Source organism: Miscanthus floridulus, chromosome 16, assembly GCF_019320115.1.
Source record: "Miscanthus floridulus cultivar M001 chromosome 16, ASM1932011v1, whole genome shotgun sequence".
Classification (NCBI taxonomy): domain Eukaryota; kingdom Viridiplantae; phylum Streptophyta; class Magnoliopsida; order Poales; family Poaceae; genus Miscanthus; species Miscanthus floridulus.
Genome location: NC_089595.1, coordinates 9,541,654 through 9,566,543, shown reverse-complemented (window position 1 = coordinate 9,566,543; position 24,890 = coordinate 9,541,654). Strand labels below are relative to the sequence as shown.

Here is a 24,890-nt window from a genome sequence, read left to right as displayed (position 1 = left end):
CAGTGGTCATAGGCATACTCTCACCGTTGTTTTATATATCGTATTAGTTTTATCCCGAGTCAAATATTTTTAAAATGTGGCTAAAGTTAGAGAAATCTTGGACTTAGGACAACCCTAATACGATATGTAAAAAAACAGAGGGCAAGGCAGGGCAGGGCACAAGAGAAGAAAATTTCACCAGCAACACTTTAACTTCTGCCCTTTCCAAAATACAGTGGATTGGCACTACACATATGTTCTGCCGAATGTGTCACTACACAGATGTGAATATCTAATATCAACTGCACCCTGTGATATAATCACCTGGGTCAATTAGTATTAATAGTCTATGCTCTCAAGTCCCAAGTCTTGTTTTCTCTGCCAATGACAACTCAACAAACGGACAGCTCTTGAACTTCATCAACTGTACAAAGGAAGAGATCAAATCAGGTATCTGTTTTGTAGCTAGCAATTCAAAGGTCAGGTAATCACAGCAGCCTCATACCAGCAAGTTGGGTTCCAAAGTTAGCTTGAACGTCAGCATCCGAGTTGAATTCCTGTGTAACAAACAAATTTTAGTAACAATGTTTTCAAGGATTAGTTGCCATGGAGAAAACTCCAAGTGCGATTGAAATCTAGTAGAGTTTATATATGTGTGTGCCTGCCATGCTAACAGATCAAATTTAGAGTTCCTACTCGAGAGGTATTCAGAGGGCTGCTGAAAATCACCACCTTGTCTTGACTGCTAAATCAAACTAGGAAACTCTTTCAAATCTGTAGAGCTGTCAACCTAGATGTTTTCAAGTCATAAAGATTGATGAAATTCTGGTATAAATATGTTAACTAGCACCTGACATTGGGATAACTGGAAGCAACAAACCTTGAACATCATTTGCCACTCCATCCATTCTGAACTAATGCTATGCTAATGTCTAGCTAACACGTGTTGTACCACAAATCTAGCAGTAAATGTGAACGAGGCCAAATGACAATGGAAATGTGAGACCTACCCTCAAAACATGGTTGATTTGAAATGTAAGAAATGTTTCCTTTAGTTCCTTGGCTACATCGCACAAGACAGCCATATTATAACTCCTAGCACGCCAGTCACCTCGAACCTGCTCCAGAAATCATAACTGTTACTCTTGTTATGAAATAGTTGAATGTTGCTAGAGCTGCTTGCAAATAGTTGAATGTTGCTAGAGCTGCTCGCAGCTAAGACAAGCTATTCCAAGTGCTCTAGCATCTAGGCTTACCAGACTTCATATGCTGTAGAAATGAAGGCCCGTTAATACAAATGAGACCTGATTCTATCATTGTGACGTATACTTTGGGCCATGTATTTTAAGTGATTGGAATAAAAAGATTCCTTTGGTGAAGAAAAACTGCAGAATATGACTTTCAGATCAAAGTCCATGAGGAAAACCATTTAAAATTGCCAGCCCTCCACACACTTAGTGTTTTAGTGGAATTTGAAGACTTAGAATGAACTGCAGCACTCGTTACAAAAGCCGAGAAATAGCAACTCACCTGGTTACAGACAAGCTTAGAATCACCTTGACAACGAATATACTTGAATCCCTTCTTGGAAGCATAATTTAGCCCCAGGATCAATGCACGATATTCAGCAGCGTTGTTGGTCATAACACCCAAACCCTCACGTAGTAGAGCAATCTTCAGTAGAAGGGGGGAACACAATAAATAGCTAGGAATGATAATTGAAGAAAAGAAGGAAAAAAAAAACAGCTGAGCTAAGACTGGTGTACATACCACAGATCCATCTAACCGCCGAATTATGACTCCAGCACCTGATTTCCCAGGATTTCCTTTACAAGCTCCATCAAATTCAAGAATACAAGAGAGCTGTAAAAGATAGAGTGCACTGGTGGGAAGAGCTCAAGATCCCCAAGACAGTGAAGGTACATCACAAATATACATGCAGACATCAACCCATAACTACATAAGTACAGAACAAATCAGGCAAGAAGCCTTCATTCATATACTCACTTCACTATCAGGTAATGTTTCCAGATCAGCAGCTTTGGAATGCTGTGACAGTCTGGTTTCCTTCAGAAAATGATAGTCAGTGTAAGTAAACAAGATAATAACAAATTCATAAGTACTATAGGGAGCAGTTTTGAAGAGACCATACATTCACACTTATCATGAAGAAAAAAAATATATATCTTACCATCTCCTGTGACATTTTCAAAGTAGATTGTTTGGTTTCATCAGGTTGCTGAAATGAAACTTGCATAAATCAGTACTGTACAATAAATTCATGGAAAAAGAAAGCAAAATCAAGTAGCAACAGTGCAACACAACCACCTGAAGATATAACTTTCAAAGATCAGCTTAACACTCAAGTTGTCTGAGACAAAGTAAGGCCCTGAGAATCAGAGGCAGTTGCATAGATAATAATATATAATGTATAGACACAATTATTTTCGTGATAATAATGTGTTGGTTTATATATTATTACTATATGAATGGATACCATGTCTAGAAGTCGGATTAATCTGTAGTGTAAAACATTGCCAAGTGATGGAGACATAGAGCACTGCATTGTTTACCTGGAAAGGGCAGGGAACCAGATCGCCAAACAATTCGTCCCTTGCATCTGCTGCATCAATGGAATAGACAGCGTTCCTTAACCCACGCGCAGCAAGATATTCCTCAGTTTCTTTACGCAGAGAACAGCCTTTGTAGACAGTGACTGGAGGGTCACATACCTAGGTCCGAAGCACGATACATTTCATATCATAAGCAAAAATGAAGCAATAGCAATCGCTGCACGTGGTAAGGGAAGGAAAAGTCATGATGTGTCTGTCTATCGTCCTCACCGAATTGCTGACTTGGGCTTGGCAATCACTGAGGGTCTTGTAGATGCCAATGACATCCCCTTTGCGGATGACATAGAAGGGCTCTCTGGAAGAGTCCATTGGCGCCTTTGCGGCAGATTTCTTGGTGGACCGTCGAGCGGAGGAGGAGAAGAAGTGGTGGATAGGCGGCGATGCAGTAGGCCTGGGAGACAAGAGTGGGTAGTGCCTCCTCCATGCCGCTCTGGGAATGAATCCACGGAGACAAGAAGAGCAACTCCAAATCACCATGGAATCACAGGAGGACAGGATGAGGTGGGACTGGGGCGTACCAGCAAGCAATGGCTGACCTAGAATTCTTGAGCATTGGTACTGGGCGTTAACAAAACATGGAACAGTGATGAAGAACTAAAAAATCACAATACGAAATAAAGCACAAACACCCTGCTGGATACTGCACAGCACTGCCTGAGACGAAGTGCGAAGCAAGCGGGCTGCGGGCACCGGAGCGGCAGTTGCGGTGGCGCACCCGCGCTGGTCGGCGGCGACGGAGGCGGGGCGGGGTTGCACGAGGATGGGAGGGGATGTCTTCTTTACTGGGCTCTGGGCCGCTATTTTAGGCCCACCAGTTTTCTTTGATGTACTAGTAGATGTTTTTTTCTTTTTGCTATTTTCTCTTGCTTTGCTTAATCAATTCTCCCTCTAGATTTGTACTTTGTAAAAAAAATAATTGATTAATGCTAGCTTTCAAAAGAATAATTAATATACTATAGATGATTGGAAACCAATTCTCACCAGCTTCTTCTCCCTCCGTTTGAAATTAATGATTTTGACCTATACAGCTATACTCTATTTGTGTCGTTTACATGATACAACATCAGTCATAACTACTTGTCTCAGGGGAATCCAACGGCCTAAATTTATATTACCGAATTCGTGTATTTTAATGAAAAAATTTGATCAAAGGCGTGAAATAACTTTCCAGAATTTGTTTATTATGGGTGCTTGGGACACGACACAAGAGGAAGAGAGATGGGGTGGGGTAGTATATGTGTTAGTAGAAAACTAGAAATGGAAACAGTAAAAGCTAGTTTTCAAGAATTTGTTCGGCTGCTAGTTTTCGCAGCAGTGCTGCACATGCATGCCACAAAACTGTAGCAACAGTGATTTTCTGCAGCTGCATGGCTGTCCGAACAACTGCTTGTTTATTCTCCGTGCACAGCACAGCAATTCGAAGACAGAATGGGCACGGGCACAGCAAAGCGCCCTATCCATCCTAGTACATTCAATTCACAGCAGGCATTTGTTGCTGCTGCTGTTATCCTTTACACGTTTGATATCTCCATCACCACTACTACAAAGCACTAAGGTGCGTGTAAGGTTTCCAAACAAAGATGGATTGCCTCCCAGAAGCGTGTCAGCCTGCTCCATCACACACCATTCATCTGAGCCTGGCCACTCCCTCCCAGAACCAACTCCTTGAACCGAGCTATGCATCCCATTGCACGCTCGAATTCGCCGCTCTCCAGAGCAAAGCTGAAACGGCAGTAGTCAGGGATCCCCGTCCAGGAGCTGCTGTTTATGCAGAGCCCAGTGGCCTTGAGGATGGCTTCCCTGATGTTGCTCGCATCCAGCTTGCCCTCGAAACCATCAGCTTTGAAGGGCTTCCCGATGTAGGCAGTGGGCCTCGCCAGCATTGAGATGCCACCGCAACCAATGGCAACATCCCAGCCACAGCTCTCCAGAGTCTGTTCATTGTACAATGACAAAATGAGGTTGAGTGACCAATATGATGGATAAGTCTCATGTGTGGCTGGTCTTTGTGGGGCTATGATGCTCACATGGTCATGGTCCTTGTGGCTGTTTTTCTGTTTTTAGGACAGCATCTTAGACTAGAGGACAACATCTTAGAGGACAGCATCTTAGACTAGAGGACAGCATCTTAGCTAGGACAGCATATTAGCATCTTAGACTAGCATCTTAGACTAGCATCTTGGCATATGCTTGGCTGGCTAGCAGCCTATAAATATGTAACCCCAACCCCTCTGGTTGGCATGGCATTTGTGTGAGCTTGTGTGAGAAATAGACAAGAAAATTGCCCCAACTCCTAGTGTCATCCTCTCTCGATGAGAGTAAGAATTCTCCTACTACCAAGAGTGAGAATTCAGCGACTAACAACTGGTATCAGAGCCGTATTATCCTGTAGCCTGAGCATCTCTTGCTCATCTTCTCTCCCAGCCCCACAACAGCCCCAGCTGTTGGCAGCAGCAGCTCCTCCGGCCGCTCCTGTTCACTCCTCTCCCAGCTCGTCTGAAGCAGCCCTCTCCCCACGCAGCAGCCCCCCGGTAGCGCGTCATGTCCGCAGGGCAGTCTCAGCGCTCGGTCGCCTCGAGCACGCGGCGTCGGCAGGAGGCCGAACTTGCCGCGGCAGAGGAACGCGAGCGAGCGGCGGCAGAGACCGCTGCAGCGGCGGCAAGGGCGTCGAGGCTAGCAGCGGCGGAGCTGGCAGCAGCCAGAGCGGAGGCGGAAGCAGCGGCGGCGGCGAATGCAGCGCGTGCGGCGGCGGCGGAGGTCGAGGCTCTGCGCGGCAGCATCGGCAGCTCCATTTCCGCTGACGACACCGCCGACGCGGACCTCGAGCTGCTAGAGAGGGAGGCAGCGCGAGCGCGGGCGGCGCAGTGGACAGCCGCGCACGTACACGAGCGTGGCGGCAGCCCAGACAGGCGCGGACGCGCTGGCGGCGCTCCTGGAGGAGGCGCGCACGGCGGTGGCGCTCCTGGGGCGGCCGCGCACGCCCACGAGCGCGGCGGCAGCCCAGACAGGCGCGGACGCGCCGGTGGCGCTCCTGGAGGAGGCGCGCACGGCGGCGGCGCTCCTGGAGGAGGCGCGCACGGCAACGGTGGCGGACGGGTCGATGGAGAGCGCGGCCTTCACAGGCAGCGTGGCTCTCTCTCCCCGGATCGGTACCGACGGGTCGATGGAGAGCGCGGCCTTCACAGGCAGCATGGCTCTCTCTCCCCGGATCGGTACCGTGGTCACCACGGGCTCCAGGCTGTTGTCAGGGACGTCGGTCCCGGCGGTGGGTGGCCTACCCTCACCAAGACCAACTACGTCGAGTGGGCTGCGGTGATGAGGGTAAAGCTCCAGGTGCGGCACATGTGGGAGGCAGTCCGGTACGGCGACGTCGACTACGACCTAGATCGACGGGCGCTGGATGCTCTCATCGCTGCAGTCCCGCCTGAGATGCAGTTCTCGCTTACCAGCAAGCGGACTGCCAAGGAGGCTTGGGACGCCATCGCTGCGGCACGCATCGGCAGCGACCGCGCCCGCAAGTCCACACTGCAGGCACTTCGCAAGGAGTGGGAGAACCTGGCCTTCAAGCCAGGTGAGGACGTTGATGACTTTGCTCTCCGTCTCAATACTCTGTTGCAGAAGATGGTGCAGTTCGGCGACGACACCTACGGTGAGGAGAGAGCTGTCGAAAAGCTCTTCCGCTGCGTCCCCGAGAAGTACAAGCAGATGGCTCGCTCGATCGAGTCTCTGCTGGATCTCTCCACGATGTCGATCGAGGAGGCGATAGGTCGCCTCAAGGTCGTCGACAGCGATGAGCCACAGTCCCTCTCGGGGCCCATCACCACTGGCGGGAAGCTCCTTCTCACTCGGGAGCAGTGGCTTGCCAGCCAAGGTGACCGGAGGAAGGGGGAGCCTTCTTCCGCGACAGGCGGCCGCAAGCGTGGCAAGCCGCGCAAGGCGCGCAGAGACGCCCAGGCCGGGGCGCGAGGACGTGCCGAGGGTGATGCCCGCGGAGGCGCCCAGGGCGGCGTCCGCCGGCAGGCACAAGCCGGCACGAGACGACACCTGCCGCAACTGCGGCCAGCTTGGCCATTGGGCCAAGGACTGTCGACAGCCACGACGCGGCCAGGCCCACGTCGCACAGGCGGAGGAGGAGGAGCCGGCTCTGTTCATGGCACATGCCAGCATCGAGCTACCTCCAGCGGCACCGGCCGCAGCGGCTCTCCTCCACCTTGACGAGCCAAAAGCACACGCCCTCCTCGGCGACAGCTCCGGCAACGACAAGACTGACGGGTGGTGCCTCGACACCGGCGCCACCCATCACATGACCGGTCGACGGGAGTTCTTCACCGAGCTTGACTCTAGCGTCCGAGGCTCCGTCAAGTTTGGGGATGCCTCCGGCGTGGAGATCAAGGGCGTCGGCTCCATCATCTTCACCGCCGTGTCTGGTGAGCACAGGCTGCTCACCGGAGTCTACTACATCCCCGCGTTGAGGAACTCCATCATCAGCTTGGGACAGCTGGATGAGAACGGTTCGCGCGTGGTGGTTGAGGACGGAGTCATGAGGATTTGGGATCGTCGCCGTCGCCTTCTTGCCAAGGTATCCAGAAGCGCAAATCGACTCTACGTCCTTAACGTGCAGGTGGCACAACCCCTCTGTCTCGCTGCTCGTCGGGACGACGAGGCGTGGCAGTGGCACGAGCGTTTCGGGCACCTTCACTTTGAGGCCCTGAAGCGGCTCAGTGCCACGGAGATGGTGCGAGGCCTGCCGTGCCTCGACCATGTGGAGCAGCTCTGCGACGTCTGCGTGTTGACGAAGCAGAGGCGACTCCCCTTTCCCCAGCGGGCGAGCTTTCGAGCCAAGGAGAGGCTCGAGCTCGTGCACGGGGACTTGTGTGGCCCGGTGACACCGGCCACACCGGGAGGACGACGCTACTTCCTGCTGCTCGTCGACGACCTCTCCCGCTACATGTGGGTGATGGTCCTCGGCAGCAAGGGAGAGGCTGCGGACGCCATCAGACGCGCGCAGGCTGCTGCGGAGGCGGAGTGCGGCCGCAAGCTGCGCGTGCTGCGCACCGACAACGGCGGCGAATTCACGGCGGCTGAATTCGCGTCGTACTGCGCTGACGAGGGCATTCAGCGCCACTACTCCGCGCCGTACAGCCCGCAGCAGAACGGCGTCGTCGAGCGGCGCAACCAGACGGTTGTGGGGATGGCTCGGGCCCTCCTCAAGCAGAGGGGGATGCCGGCTATCTTCTGGGGAGAGGCGGTGGTGACGGCCGTCTACATCCTCAACCGCTCGCCTACCAAGGCGCTCGACGGCAGGACGCCGTACGAGGCTTGGCATGGGCGCAAGCCGGCGGTCTCCCACTTGCGGGTCTTCGGCTGCCTCGCATTCGCCAAGGAGCTTGGCCACATCAGCAAGCTCGACGACAGGAGCACTCCGGGAGTGTTCATCGGCTACGCGGAGGGCTCGAAGGCCTACCGCATCCTCGACCCGAAGACACAGCGTGTGCGCACGGCGCGCGACGTTGTGTTCGACGAAGGGCGAGGATGGGCGTGGGACAAGGCAGTGGACGACGGCTCAGCTCCGACGTACGACGACTTCACTGTCGAGTACGTCCACTTCGAGGGAACTGGGGGAGTAGGCAGTTCTTCTTCGGCAAGCGCGTCTACCCCAGTCTCCGAGCCTCCACCGACCCCGGCACCTGCTACTCCGACAGCACCACGCTCTCCAGCTAGGACCTCGGCTGCGATGAGCTCTTCGCCGGCTCCACCACAGCCGGCAACGCCACGCACTCCAGCACCGACAGGCACCACTCCGGGCACGTCTACTCCACCACCAGCTCGTGTCGAGCACGGCCCGGTTGAGCTCGCTACTCCGCTCTCTCACGACGAGGAGCGCGTCGACGCGTACCACGACGGTGAGCCGTTGCGGTACCGTACGGTGGAGAACCTTCTCGGCGACCAGCCGGTGCCGGGACTGGTGCCTCACGACCTGGAGGACCTGGAGGCGCAGTTGCACCTTGCGTGTGACGACGGCGAGCCTCGGTCGTTCGCAGAGGCCGAGAGACACGCGGCATGGCGCGCCGCGATGCAGTTGGAGATGGATGCGGTTGAGAAGAACCGCACCTGGGAGCTTGCTGACCTTCCTCGTGGTCATCGCGCGATCACCCTTAAGTGGGTGTACAAGCTGAAGAGGGATGAAGCCGGTGCCATCGTCAAGCACAAGGCTCGCTTGGTGGCACGAGGTTTCGTGCAGCAGGAGGGGGTCGACTTCGACGACGCCTTTGCTCCCGTGGCACGGATGGAGTCCGTGCGACTCCTCCTTGCGCTAGCTGCCCAGGAGGGCTGGCGTGTTCATCACATGGACGTCAAGTCGGCGTTCCTTAACGGCGACTTGAAGGAGGAGGTCTACGTGCACCAGCCGCCGGGATTTGCGATCCCCGGCAAGGAGGGCAAGGTGCTCCGCCTGCGCAAGGCCCTCTATGGCTTGCGGCAGGCACCGAGGGCGTGGAATGCCAAGCTGGATTCCACGCTAAAGGGGATGGGCTTCGAGCAAAGCCCGCACGAGGCGGCCATCTACCGACGGGGCAATGGAGGTAATGCCCTGCTGGTGGGTGTCTACGTCGACGACTTGGTGATCACCGGCACCAAGGATGCGGAGGTGGCGGCATTCAAGGAAGAGATGAAGGCCACCTTCCAGATGAGTGACCTGGGGCCTCTCTCCTTCTACCTGGGAATCGAGGTACACCAGGATGACTCTGGGATCACGCTTCGACAGACCGCCTACGCCAAGCGCGTCGTTGAGCTAGCTGGGCTCACCGACTGCAACCCAGCTCTCACTCCGATGGAGGAGAGGCTGAAGCTGAGCCGCGACAGCACGACGGAGGAGGTGGACGCTACGCAGTACCGGCGTCTTGTGGGGAGCCTTCGCTACCTCGCCCACACACGGCCGGACTTGGCATTCTCCGTCGGCTACGTTAGTCGGTTCATGCAGCGACCGACGACGGAGCACCAGCAAGCTGTGAAGAGGATCATCCGCTACGTTGCGGGGACTCTCGACCACGGCCTCTACTACCCGAGGTGCCCTGGGGCGGCACACTTCGTCGGGTACAGCGACAGCGACCACGCCGGCGACATCGACACCAGCAAGAGCACGAGCGGGATCCTCTTCTTCCTCGGCAAGTGCCTCGTTAGCTGGCAGTCGGTCAAGCAGCAGGTGGTGGCCCTGTCCAGCTGCGAGGCCGAGTACATAGCGGCCTCCACCGCTTCGACTCAGGCGCTCTGGCTCGCTCGACTGCTTGGTGATCTCCTCGGCAGAGACACCAGAGCGGTGGAGCTCAGGGTGGACAGCAAGTCCGCTCTGGCCCTGGCAAAGAACCCCGTGTTCCACGAACGCAGCAAGCACATCCGGGTGAGGTACCACTTCATCCGAGGCTGTTTGGAGGAAGGGAGCATCAAGGCGAGCTACATCAACACCAAGGACCAGCTTGCGGACCTGCTCACCAAGCCCCTTGGGAGGATCAAGTTCCTTGAGCTCTGCTCCAGGACCGGATTGGTTCAACTCTCCCACAAGACGACGCACAAGACTTAGGGGGAGAATGATGGATAAGTCTCATGTGTGGCTGGTCTTTGTGGGGCTATGATGCTCACATGGTCATGGTCCTTGTGGCTGTTTTTCTGTTTTTAGGACAGCATCTTAGACTAGAGGACAACATCTTAGAGGACAGCATCTTAGACTAGAGGACAGCATCTTAGCTAGGACAGCATATTAGCATCTTAGACTAGCATCTTAGACTAGCATCTTGGCATATGCTTGGCTGGCTAGCAGCCTATAAATATGTAACCCCAACCCCTCTGGTTGGCATGGCATTTGTGTGAGCTTGTGTGAGAAATAGACAAGAAAATTGCCCCAACTCCTAGTGTCATCCTCTCTCGATGAGAGTAAGAATTCTCCTACTACCAAGAGTGAGAATTCAGCGACTAACACAATATAACATTCAGTTCATAGCTAGATGTGTTTATCAAGTCACAGTCAGATATTTAAATGTAGTGAAATGGGTATAATCAGCTACATTCTGTTGATCTTACTTCAACAGGGCACTAGTGTGAAAAGGATAGATGGAATCAGACAAGAGTTTCAGAGTGTATGATGGGCTAACCTTTATCAAGTGGTTGGCGCGATTCTTCAGTTCCTCCTTCTGCTCCACCATTAGATTGGAGAAATGCTCATCCTTCTGGTTCTTAAGGCCCAGTAGCTTTTTGAAAGTGTACTTCAATGTGATGTGCGGCCGACTCAAGCTGGGGAAACTATGAAACGTCTCAGCCAATGATGAGTCGCTCAATATCACAAACCCAAAGTCATGCCCTGCTGCAGTCAGCTCAAAGGACAGCTCTCCAAGCAGGACCACAGAGAATGATGGCTTTGAAGGTTTCAAAGAGGAAAGGCATTTTTCCAGATTCCACTTACTCCAGCCATCAGTTTGGTACTCCAGGCCAGAGAAGGAGGTATCTATCACTACCCTAGCTCCATATTCAGCGCATACAGAGAGCAGCTCTTGAATATCATTGTCACTGTACAGAAAACCAGTAGGGTTGATCGTGGGGCCAGAAATATACACCCATGGCCGAGATACATTCTTAAGAGTGTCAGCTAGAACCTTTGGTTCAATCCTGAATCCTGTACCAAAATTCGTCGGTATAGTCAAGGTGCTTGCGTTCACAAACTTTGCTGCAGAGACGTAATGGCCATTGGTGCCCAAGGGGAAAAGCAAGGTGCCCTGTTCTTGCATGCAACAAAGAACAAGCTTGTTGAAGAGTGCTAGGGAGGTGTTGCCATAGATAATTTCTGAACAACCATCTGCTGATAAACCATAGCTATCTTTCACCAGCTGTTGGATGCTGGAATGGACATCAGTTTCAGAATCAGTGATGTTCTGCCTGACAAAACTTTCAAAAACAGAGGCATTCACTGCAGAAGGTACTGACAGAAAGCTGCGATCTAAATCCATGTGAATAATGTTGGATTCAGCTGAATCAGGAACGAAAAATTCAGCAGCCTTTAGGGTAGACATAGCTGGATCAGAAAATCCTATCATCTGCTGAGGTATCACTTCTGCAGGTTGTCTCTGAAAAAAAGAGCAAGGATACCATTATTAAGGTCTGGAAAACAAAATAAGTCGTCCTACTACACATTTAGCTGTTCATTTTGGGTAGCTACTATCAAACTAGGTGAAGATAAGGACTACCTGACTTATGCTAAGGGAAGGTTCATTAATCATTACAAAGGGAAACTGTTGAACATGAAAGTTAATGGTAAGCATGGATTATGGATGAGGTTAACCCTTTACCTCTTGCTGTGGATGCCGGTCAGCAATTTGAAATGCCAGAAGCTCATGGAAAAGGCAGCCGTAATAGTGCTGGCTGATCAGAGAAGTGTGGCCTTCCAATAGCTCAATAGTTTGTGATAACGCTTTATATACAGCTGCATCTTCGGAAATGGCAAAAGCAACTTCCAGATCAGAATACACCTACAAGTTTAATCCACAAATCAGATAAAGCGATTACAAATGGAACAGATAACAGCATGCCAGTCCAGTGCACCAATGGAAATCAATTGATGTGTTAAAGTTGTAGGCACCTGATTTTTTACTAAACCACACAGTATAGCTGCATGCGATGGTAATGTCTTTCCAGCAAGATATTTCAATACGCCATTAGAGCTTGGCAGACTAGACAACTCCAAATGCTCAGAAATATCCAGGAACAACCGGGAGCCAACATCTTTTGTTACGTTTAGTAAGTTCTCAAAAGCAGCACTGGTGATAGCCTCAAATTGAGCCATGCCAGTAACAACCACCTGAGGCTTCAGCTTCCTGATCAACTCAATCAGTAAATCTGATTGGCGTGGTGCCTCAATTACAGTGACTGTACCGTCGGCATGATTACAATCTGCACTTCCCTGAAATTTCATAAAAAAATGTGTGTATGGCAGAACATCCAGACCCATGACCATTCACACAGATATAACAGAGTAAGCAAGGTACCTCAATTGCTAAGGATGTTAACCATTGCTTGGGCAAGTGTCTGGTCAAATGTTCATCAACAATTGCAAGCGCCGGTGAGAACAATTGAAGAGCATTCTCTATTGCCACAGCGCGAGAAGGGAACACAACGACATTCTAGTGACAGGAGAAAAATGAGTATCATGTGAATCATATCATAGACAAGAAACATAGAACTGGTAGATTAAGCCAAATTTAGACAAATCTTACATCAGGAGTTAGAGGAATGTGATGGTAGTTCTTCATAAATCCAGCAACAAGTTTCCTAAAGTTTAGACATCCAGCTGGTGGCTCACAGGGATTTGACTTATTCTCTTTCAGAAAACTAGCAAGGTATGCTAGGAAGGGGATTTTTTCGTCAGCTACAGAATCGTCGTCAAAGGATAAATCAAGGGAACTGCTTACTTCATGGAATCCATCTTTAAGAAACTCAAATATTTTCTTCACCTGAAAGTTCAATAATCAGAGTACTATTCCAACTGCCACATTATTACTCTTAGAAATCATTAGGGAACACAAAGTAACCTGGTTGGGCTGGCGAAGTTGACAGCTATACACAGACAAAGCATGTGAAATGCGGCCACCAGATTTCAAGTATGCCCAGGCTGTGCGAGCACAGATAGGCTGATCCCCAACAAGATCCATGAAGAACTCAAAGCGATGCCTGCTATTTTTCTCAATTTCAACCAAAGCTGAAATATCTGTGTCAGCAGCCTGCAAGCAAACCAATTTATTAGTAACGATGCTAAACAAAATAAAGCATTAGAAAATAGATGAAACTATAGGCCCTATAGAAGACCGAAACCAGAACATACTACAGACACGGAAAATGTTCTAGTGTGCCACAGCCTTACTTACCTGCATAATTTTGGTTTGCCAGAGCTTAGTGATGCGAAAACCACGCCGTTGAAATAGACGTTCACAGACACCCTGTCCTGGTCGACCTCCCATGTTGAATACCATAATACCTGAAGGCTTTATGACAGATATCCCTTCTTCCACCGCCCGTGCAATCAACCCAAGGCCAAACTGGTCCTCGACGAAACCCTGGATGCAGAAAGATATCAATGTCAGCAAACAAGGAAATTAGAATAATAGTTTAAGTAAATATTGACTTGAGGAAACCTACGTGCAGCATTTTGTCCTAACATTTTTAGAAATCACTATTAACTTCAACTCTGATAGAGGACTCAATACATCCAAAATCGTTACAAGATATTCAATTTGCATGAATCTTAGAACCGCAACACAAATAAATAGCATTGCTGCAGTTGCTACTACTTTATCAATAAATTTCACATACACCATTTCGAGAAACAACATGACATACACTTAACATGGTGTTTAGACGTCTATTGTTTAAATGCACACAGCCAAAAATGTAGCTACAAAGTAAATAGTGCATAAATAGATTTACTCTGATCCAAAACTCCAGATCAACATATAACTTGAAGACAAATCATTATAATTAAATAGCATGTGTTAGGTTTCATGCATCTGACTGCGTTTGTTTTGATCGAGAGACAAATATATGAAAGACATCCTCCAACTAACCTGAAGAGCACAGTAGTTACTCAAGGAGTACAAGAACTCCTCACTTGAATTCTCTGTTACAATCTTTGACATCGCCTCTGGATTTGGGTTGAGAATCTGAAATAAAGATATAGTGGAAGTAAATATTTTCCTTCTTTCATTTCATCTCACCAAACATGGGAACAACTGACTCTTAACTGTACCTGTGGTATGCATCCAACAATGCGATCAAGCTCTATCTTGTTGTCTCTACAGTAAGAAAGGAGATCCGATTCATAGAATTCAACTCTATCGAGCAACGTTTTCCCCTCCCCATCATATATTGGGAGACCATCGTCATCTAATGCGTTCAAGTACAGGTTTATCCATGCAATCTTCACAGCTCTTGGGTTTATATCAAGACCATAGACCTTCAAAGAATTTTTGTTAAAAAAAATAGTTAGTCTGGATTCCAACAAAAAAAAATAGCCCAGACAAATGATTAAAATGACAGGGTCATGTCAAGCTGAATGCAAATAAAACTTTTGAGTCAGTGGATGTTGTTTCCTCAGATGCACTAGGCAAGTCAGCAGCTCTTAATCCATCTTGTAACGTGAACAAATGCCCAAGTGTAAAAGTGCTCCCAGATCAGCTTATGCTACCAATGAGGAATTAAGGGTACAAAAAAATGTGCACAGGAAAAGAAAGGTCAACCTTTGAAGGGCACCACTTTTCTGCAAGAGCAATGGATATCCAACCGTTGCCACATCCCAGCTCAGCTACTGTCTTATCCCTGAAAATGGAGTCTGGATGACGGTTGAGGCCCTCGTAGAAAGTGAAGGACCAATCTTCAGGAATGAAGATGCTTGGTATCTCCATCATTGTCAGCTTCTTCCTTTGTTGGAAACCTAGAAACAGTTTGTAAATTTGTTATGATAAAACCAGATGCCTTGGTAGAATTAGTGCGCTTATATACTGGAAGCTTTTGTCACTGGGCCAAAGCCAACAAGAGACAACAGTTTTATACACCCAAATGACAACAATAGACCTCCCATCAGGTAATGGACTATAGATTGTGTTATGAACTTACGACCTATTAAATTATAGTCATTCCAATGCAACAACTCCCTTCTCAATGCAACATAAGAAAACCAAGTAAAAGACATGCTGCCCATAAAATGCAAGCTTTGTCAGTGGGAATCCCAAGGGATACTCAACTGACATTTCTAATTCAATGTAGTCAGAGTGAATCATCCTGACAACATGACTTGCACGAGGGGCACATATTTATATAGTGGAAAATTCTGAAGACAAGGCTGGTGTCATTTAAAGTAAATAATTTACCCCAAAAAAAGACTGGGCCAAGCTTTTGCCACTGGGCCAAAGCCAACAAGAGACAACAGTTTATACACCCAAATGACAACAATAGACCTCCCATCAGGTAATGGACTATAGATTGTGTTACGATCTATTAAATTATAGTCATTACTTCCTCCGTTCCAAATTATAAGTCGCTTTAACTTTTTCGGTACATCCATTTTGCTATGTATTTAGATATAACGTATGTCTAGATACATAGCAAAATGGATGTACAAAAAAAAAATCAAAGCGACTTATAATTTGGAACGGAGGGAGTACAATGTAACAACTACCTTCTGAATCCAATGTAAGAAAACCAAGTAAAATGTATGGTGCCCGTAAAATGTGAGCTTGTACAGCAGGAATGCCAAGAGGTACTCAACTGGGCACAGAGAAGTGTGAGATACAATAGATAAAACATTTCTAATTCAATGTGTTTAGAGTGAGTCATCCTCAGAATATGCCTTGCACGAGGGGCGCATATTTATATAGTGGAAAATTCTGAAGCAAGGCTGATGTCATTTAAAAGTAAATAATTTACCCCAAAAAAAGACTGGGCCAAGCTTTTGCCACTGGGCCAAAGCCAACAAGAGACAACAGTTTATACACCCAAATGACAACAATAGACCTCCCATCAGGTAATGGACTATAGATTGTGTTACGATCTATTAAATTATAGTCATTACTTCCTCCGTTCCAAATTATAAGTCGCTTTGACTTTTTCGGTACATCCATTTTGCTATGTATTTAGATATAACGGATGTCTAGATACATAGCAAAATGGATGTACAAAAAAAAATCAAAGCGACTTATAATTTGGAACGGAGGGAGTACAATGTAACAACTACCTTCTGAATCCAATGTAAGAAAACCAAGTAAAATGTATGGTGCCCGTAAAATGTGAGCTTGTACAGCAGGAATGCCAAGAGGTACTCAACTGGGCACAGAGAAGTGTGAGATACAATAGATAAAACATTTCTAATTCAATGTGTTTAGAGTGAGTCATCCTCAGAATATGCCTTGCACGAGGGGCGCATATTTATATAGTGGGAAATTCTGAAGCAAGGCTGATGTCATTTAAAAGTAAATAATTTACCTCCCAAAAAAATTACTGGAAGACAAATGAAGGAAACAGTTGCCTTTTATGTGCAGTAGACAAACAGATAATCTAAATTATTCAACAACCAAAGCATATTGTTCCCTGGATAACGAGCATCGAAAGCAGAGCTTTCCAGAAGTGTACACATAAATCCCTGTAGCAAACAATAGCATTATGCATCGGCCACATGGTTGGTTATATATATATATATAGCATCATTATGCGTCGGCCACATGGTTCCAGAAGATCCTGTGGGTACTGTAGGCATAATCGCTCTTTTTCTTATATAAAGATAATTGTTTTCCGATGAAAACCCATGGGTCTGGTACTGCGACTAGTAGCGGGTAGTGGAGGTATCACAAGATTCTTTTTTTTTTTTACATTGAAAATGAAAATTATGAGCAGATTTTACCACGGATTACTGGTGACAGGCCGTAAAAAATGTGCATGGGAAATCACGTTGCCGCAAGATTTGGTTTGATGAAAAGCAGATCGCACAGTGCAGTCCAAATACAACCAAAACTGACGAAAAAGACAACAAATCTGTGGCTGTGGCGCGCCGCGCCGCGGCGACGGATGAGAGATGGAGAGGCGAGCAGGACCTTGTACGTGTGGGTCGAGGACGACGTCGTGGATGCGGAAGTGGAAGGTGCGGAAGCACTCCTCCCCCGCGGCGCGGGAGGCGGCGAAGCGTCGGCGGACGGCGCCCAGGAGGCGGCGAGCGGCGGGGCGGGTGGCGGGGGCGTGGAGGCGCTCGAGCACGGCCTTGGCGGCGCCGTACGCGGCGTCGCCCGAGGGCGTGCAGTCCGCGAGGAAGGCGTCGACGTCCTTGTCCCCGCCCGCCGGCGCCGCCATCGGATTGGTCTGGAGATCGCGGGTGGGGGAGATGGTTGGATGCTTCAAGGAGAGTGCGAGGTGGGAAGAAGGAGACGGAGAGTGAGGTGGAAAGAAAATGGCGGGGGAGGGGCCTTTACAGGCGGTGGTGGGCCGGGCCGACGAGACGACGCCGCCGTCGACGAGGGCACCGGGGTCGGCAGGGGGTAAACAAGTAAAATGATTTTAACTGCTTCACCTTTACCGTAGGTTAACCGGATCTTAGAATTTTTTTTATGATCGTCTTATGTCAGTCTCGATAAGAATTTCACGAGTTTCATGTTATTAAATAAGTTGACGTCACATGGAATAAATAGAGAGATGATAAAAGTTTTATAAGATAAAATGAGTTTTATGGGAATAAAACCTAGTGTTTTTTCAACATATTGAGTCTGGGAAACTGGGAGATGAAACTCTCAATTCAGATCGGCCTTATATTTATCTAGAGTTTTATGCTTTTTTTTGTGATGGTAATAAATAATAGTCCCCCACCACATGATTTTTTTATACCATATACTTCCTCTATGTCCCAAAAGAAAGTCGTTTTGGATATCGACATGGTCTCAAAAACAACTTTGACCGAATTTTTTTCTATAAAATATAGTCAATATATACTTTTATAAAACTATATTTTGAGATGAATCTACTTTCATCACTTTCTTATTTTCAAACTCAACCTAAAAGAATTTATTTGTAGTTAAAATTTAAAATATTTGACTTAAGACAATCTTAAAACAACTTTTTTTTGTTAGAAGGGAGCAGTTTTTATCCAAAATTATAGCTACTTTATAGCTACGATAATGGGTAGGCATATATGTATAGAAAATGAGTGTTAGAGCCTTCAATTCTGTCGGTAGTCTCATATGCTTGTCTCAAAATTAAGATGCATGTGAGTATAAATTAATTCAAACTGTGAAACTATGAATAACTCATTAAATTATTTATAATTTGTTTGATGGTACATGCTACTCGGATAACCGTAATAATTCTAGAGTCGTGCAACAAACCCTGACTTTGCATTTATTAGATAAAAGGCTGATGCGGGCTCTGCTCGCTAATCCGATAATTCATGATAACTTGACGGGTCGCACTGCCCTTGTGCCGGTTTAAATGCATCATTCAAATTTCTTCCCTAACAACTTTTGATGGTAGGATAGGGGCTTACCGTGGTGGTGACAGGTGACCGAGAATTAGGGTTTGATTTTGGAGAGAGAGTCTGAGAAACAGCTACCACATCCAAGGAAGACACGCACAAATTACCCAATTCTGACACGAGGAGGTAGTGACAATAAATAATAATATTGGGTGGGTTATTGTCTGGTATTTGGAGTGGGTACAATCTAAATCCCTTAACATCATCCATTGGGGGGCAAGTCTGGTGCAGACAGCCACAGTAATTCTAGCTCCAGTAGTGTATATTTAAGTTGTCGCGGTTAAAAAGCTCATACTTGGACCTTGGGTCGGGTCCGCTGGTCTGCCTCATGGCAAGAACCAACTTACTCGACCCTTTTATCGACGATGCACTCCTAGCCTTAATTGTCAGGGCTGTGTCTCTGATGTTGTTAGGGGGTGTTTGGTTCAGCCAACTAAATTTTAGTCCCTATCACATCAAATGTTTAGACACATGCATGGAGTATTAAATATAGACTATTTACGAAACTAAATACACAGATTGAGACTAATTTACGAGAAGAAATTTTTAAGCCTAATTAGTCCATGATTTGACAATGTGGTGCTATAGTAAATATGTGCTAATGACGGGTTAATTAGTCTTAATAAATTCGTCTCGCGGTTTACCGACAGAATCTATAATTTATTTTTTTATTAGTATCCGAACACCCCATGTGACACCTCATGTAACATCCGATGTGACACCAACTAAACTTTAGTCCCTGCATCCAAACACCCCCTTACTTTCAAGAAATTAGAGTGTTCAAAGTAAGTCATCGCTCTGGATACATTAGCATGGGATAACGTCATAGGATTCTTGTCATGTTGTGTCAGCCTTCAGGATTGGAGTAATGATTAATAGTGATAGCCGGGGAGACATTCATATTTCATAATCAGAGGTGAAATTCTTGGGTTCATATATGAAAGACGAACTACTATGAAAATATTTGTCAATGATGCTTTCATTAATGAAGAACGATGGTTGGGGGCTCGAAGACGTTCAAATAGCATCCTAGTACATATATTTTTTGTTAGCACTAGGTTGAATATAATTTAAGAAATACTTCCTCCTTTTCAGAAATATAGTGCATGTGACTTCAAAAATTTATACAGAAATGTAATGTATTCTATGTGACGAGTAAGCCTAGATTTGGCATAGTCTGTTTAAAAGGAAACCATAATTTGTGAAGAAACTCTTTAATTGGGTATAATCCATGGTCACACGCGTCATTTGAGTGTTCTCTTAAATTCTTTTAAATTTTTAGAATGCACTGTATTATAGGACGGAGGGAGTAAATCGTAAAATTGGTTGCATCTCCCTTCCTACCCTCTTTGACCTCAAGAAACAAGTCCTACAATTGTACATCAGATGCTATAGAATTGGTAAAAGGTCGTGGTAGGACCTGTCCACTGAGATGCTACCCACTAGTATTTGAACCTGATGTCACAAAGTGTTTTCTAAATTTTTTTTTCCAAAGAATGATAGGGTATACACACTCTTGCGTATTTTCCATGCACGAGAGGCTAGAGTCTCCCGGTCTATTTCTTTACACGTGTATGGGCTCATGCATGTGTGGTGTGAGCGTGGAATGTGTCTCCTTTTGTACCCTCTTAAAGATTGAGGCGCCTTTATTTTCTTTTAGAAAAAAACTTGAATGTAATTTAATTTTTGAAGAGGCGTGGTATTTTTTATAAAAAAGCTTCCAACATTGCCTGTAAATGTATACCTTTTATATTTTACAAAAAAAAATACTCCTGTCTACATCTCGGTGCCACAAAAATTGAAATCATGTGTTCCACATTTTTCGAAAGAAAAACGGAGAGACAGGCTCATCTCATTGGCGTACTAGTACGTGCGTGCGTTTGGTGAGTAGGAAATTAAGGCAAGGGCGCAAGGCAGCTTTCCGATGTCCTTTTCACACATCGAGGTCCGATACGGATCTACGTGTTGTCGTTGAAACCAATAAAGCGCGTGTTTAGTTTTCACCCTAAATTTTCAAAAAGTGCTACAGTAAGCATCACATCGAATCTTGCGATACGTGCATGGAGCATTAAATGTAGACGAAAAAAAACTAATTGCACAGTTTGGTTAAAAATTACGAGACAAACGTTTTGAGCCTAATTAGTCCATGATTAAACACTATTTACCAAATAAAAACGAAAATACTACCGTAGCCAAATTTCCAACTTTCACCGAACTAAACACACGCGCAAAATATTCCTCCCATCCTCTTTTTTAAGTTCTCGTGACAATCGATGCAAAAACCAATAATAAATAAATAAAAAAACAACCCGGCCGGCCATCAATTAATAGAATAGAATGCACTCTTACTTTTCGCTAGCGCGTGCTAAAGCTTATTATTGCCTTTGTCAGTTATAAGGGCAGCATGCATGTTTATTTTTTTTTCCCTACTTAGGTAGAATGATTGTAATTCTAGCACTGCAGCAACCATATGGTCGTCTCATCAGAAATACAATGCGATAAAGTATAGGTTTATAGGTGCAATCTGTCGTTTGCTTTTGTCCAATCAATACACGTGAAGAATAAAAACAGTAGGGACACATGTGTCCTTTTTGTCCTTTTCAAGACTGAGTGATCATAGTAGGATATTCGAATAATATCTCTATCACCCGGGAATAATAGTAGGGACCATGGAAGGGGTCGTGACTTGTGAGGTATAAATGGTACGTGATGGTGTGTGGTGTCCATTCAACAATCTGTAGCTTTGGAAGTCTTGATCTTGATGGAATTATCTTTTTATTCAAGTGTGGGCTTCGGCCTTGTCAAATATATATGGTTCATCTCGTATGCTTGCTTAACTTTGTGTGTTTCTTTTCTTTGTGGCTGGTGACGGTGACGGTGACGGTACGTTGACAGGTGGATCGGAGCGGGAAGGACCAATGCAAAATTGAAGAGACAAGCAACCATAGATAATTGGATTTTGGATAGATCCCACTTAATAATTAGCTATAATTTTCTCTTTCAATAAGTAGTGTGTTTCATTTAAGCACCGATTTTTTTTTTTGTATAAAGCGCGGAGGAGGCAGAGCCGATTATATATACAGAAAAATCAGGTTGGTACACAAGCAAGCAAGCAAAGCACCGCCCCCGCGTGCAGTCAAAGAAGAAAAATATAGAGTGAGAATGTGATGTGCCAAGTGAAGAGACACGCTTGAATTTTGTATGGCGGTACTACGGTGGAAAGTTGCGTGGCAATGCATGTGGCCAATAATTGATCCCAATATATATACAATACTCCCTCCCTCCATTTATAAAAAAATACAATTATGAGATCGTACCGGTCAAAGTACCTGAAGTTTAACCAAATTTATATCAAATAGTATTAATATTTATGTATCCAAGTAAATTTATTATGAAAGTATATTCTATGAATGATACTAATTTTGTTTTAGAAATGTTAGTATTTTTTTATAATTTTAGTTAAAGTTTAAATTGTTTGCCTTGCCGAAAAGCCAATTCTTTTATGAACGGAGGGGTTATTATTTAACGATGGACCGTGGGTCGTCACCATCTCTCAACCACTGTATATACTTGCATGCATGCATTATTCTAGTGTGTGTTAGTAGTAATATAAGTTTATGTTTTCATTAGTGAATGAAAGCAACTGATCGATATTATTATGATACTAATGTATCAGTGTCGATCGGCTACGTACTACGGCCATTGCACGACGATTATATGAATTGTTTAGTTCGTACTGATATTGACGGCTTCCTTAATTAGTTTGTGTCATCTTATCTTATATACAGTATATATATTTCCAATTTCCAAAACAAGAAAATTAAGGAAACAAGAGCGGGTTTATATTACATACTAAAATATAGGTTTCTATATGTACCTGCGGCGTTGGTGGAGAGGAAGGTGGAGGCGGTGATGTCGGTGGTGGTGGGATCCTGGAGGAGCACCTCCTGGATGCGGAAGCCGAAGCGCCGGAAGAAGTTCTCATGTGTTCGGTCGCCGCCGCCGCCGGCCGACGACGAGCTCTGCTGCTGCTGCTGCTGCTGGCGGAGCGCGGCGAGGAAGACGCGGGCGTCGCGCCTGGTGGCGGGGTCGTGGAGGCGCGCCAGCAGCGATCTGAGCTCGCCGTAGGCGGCGTCGCCGGAGGGCTCGCACCGCTGCAGGAACTCCTTGACGACGCTACTACTGTCATCCGCCTCCACGCCCACGCTGCCCATCGATCGATCGTCTCGATAGAGATCACCGTGTGGTGTGGATATATAGCTAGCGCCGCCCGTCGGTTTAGGATGGACGAGGCCGGCCGGCGAGGTAGTTATATCTAAAGGTCGTCGTCGTACCTAGCAGCCTTGCCTTATTTGCTTCCCCGCCGGTGCTGCAGTGTACTGCCAATGTATCATATGGCTGGTGACTTTTATAGACGGGGCAGACATGGTCGACGACGACCTTTGTGCTAGCTCTCGTCATGTATATTCATAATAATAATAACGTTTGCGCTACAACGGAATAAAAAAGCTATCAAATATTAATAGAAAACAAATTAAGACGGGACATTACACATATATTTGTTTATGTTTTACCATTTCTATAAAATTAAGAAGCTATAATTTATTTATGATGAAAATAACATCCATACTATCCATGTAGTATTGGTAGAGTTAAATGTTGAGCTTCTTCATTTTCATCGTGGACGGGTAGAAATAGGTACTAATTTTTGAAGGAGTTAGTTGTCATTGTGTTGGTGTGTCCGGCCTTGTCGAGTTTATTCGTACAACTTGAAGATACATTTATTTAGATTATAGATAGATTGGATAATAAACCGTCAACATTTCAATTCATGGTTACATTATGAGTTAAAATCGGCTGATCTAGCTAGATTTTGATGAAAATAATTTTTATTTCTGATCGAAACTACATCAACAATACAATTTAGTGATGGAAATATTTATTTATTAGGACAAAGTTAAGAGTTCAAAAACCTATAATATTGTATTTATTTTATGCTTACAAGAAAAACTGGGAGAAAGAAAAAATGCCCACGGAATTGACTACAGAAACGCCGAGCCAATGGTTAACGGAGGCCCAAATAAAGAACGTTTCCGCGGTCGTCGAGCACACTGATAATTACTCCTCTCCGTATGTTCATCAATAATACGTGTTGCAAGTTGGGTTTTTATACAGGGACCCACTGACTGTGCTTCTTGTTATTTGTTGCTGTATCATTTCCTGTCGCGCGCGCAAACTAGTGGCTGGGCCGGGCCGGGCCGGGTCAAGGTCGCCCTTTATTATCTTTTGTGCGCGTCCACGTCGTTCAAATATAGGGCGCAGCCAACATATCATTTGTGCATGTGATGTTTATTGTTTCTCTCTTCGTTCACAGGCCTATTATACTACGCGCATGTCTTAATTTTCTACCCCCGCAAGGCCGCAAATAATAATATAAGCAGCACAACATTTTACTGGAACACTTGTCGCAACTTCCTGCTTAATTCGCACTGTACCTACTACCTGCTACTACCGTATACCTATTTTCATCATCAGTACCAGGGGTACAATGCATGCAAGTTTTGTTGAGCCATCTGATACACTCCGGCAAATTTATTTTTGAGTAAATTGTGGTGTGCATTCTTAAACTTTTTTCACCTTCCACCTAGGTCCATCAACTTTTTTTTTTGCACATCTGATCGAGGATCTATACCGGTACCATAGCTGCCATCCGGCCATATCATTGTCACCGAGGACTCTGCCGCATAAAGGGAAGAGGGAACTGCCACCCTGGAAGGATGCCGCCTTATTAGGGGCACGTGGTCAAGGTGTATTTGGGAAACAAATTGGAGAAAGGTCCTTGTACCCTCCCCTCACACAACCATTCCCATATCCCCTCGAGTGTGTTGCCTGTGGGAAAGAGGAGGGGTCAACGGGCACAAAGATTGTTAGCGGTGATCATCGGTTGTCGGATGCGCGATAAAGGAGGCAGCGACCAACGTGAAGCAGCAATGAGCCTTCTTGGCTGATTTGTTGGTCGATTCCTCGAGCTGGAATCTCAGAAACAGCAAGGTCCATCCTTCTAACTAAATATACATTGTACCCACTTTGCAAAAGCCACTTTTGATACTTTTGTCAGCAAACAAGTAGAAAGGGCTAGTTAGTGCCACCTAAATTGAAGTAATCATTGAAATTAATCATTTTTTAATGCCAGCAAAGACCGGCCAGCCCAAGTTGCTACGGTTCATCTGTGTGCG

General features: G+C 46.3%; 1 protein-coding gene across 11 annotated transcripts; it reads right to left on the bottom strand.

Moving 5' to 3' along the window:
- Positions 1–23,015, bottom strand: LOC136512708 (methionine S-methyltransferase-like). Of its 11 annotated transcripts, XR_010773187.1 has the most exons (20): positions 22,532–23,015; positions 14,885–15,078; positions 14,395–14,601; positions 14,213–14,308; positions 13,517–13,705; positions 13,184–13,372; positions 12,869–13,105; positions 12,641–12,775; positions 12,235–12,555; positions 11,945–12,124; positions 10,757–11,722; positions 2,553–2,711; positions 2,171–2,218; positions 1,987–2,046; positions 1,750–1,842; positions 1,510–1,653; positions 990–1,097; positions 676–769; positions 485–536; positions 1–403 (listed from the first exon to the last, which is right to left on the bottom strand). XR_010773187.1 is itself a non-coding variant. In XM_066506685.1 (19 exons), the coding sequence occupies exons 1-19, from the start codon at positions 22,866–22,868 to the stop codon at positions 372–374; spliced, it is 3,747 nt and encodes a 1,248-aa protein (XP_066362782.1). In that variant the 5' UTR covers positions 22,869–23,015; the 3' UTR covers positions 3–371. The 11 variants fall into 11 exon arrangements, 9 of the variants coding, with proteins under 9 accessions (XP_066362784.1, XP_066362782.1, XP_066362783.1 ...); XR_010773188.1 differs by lacking the exon at positions 990–1,097; XM_066506685.1 differs by lacking the exon at positions 676–769 and having other exon boundaries at positions 3–403.
- Positions 23,016–24,890: the final 1,875 nt, after the last annotated feature.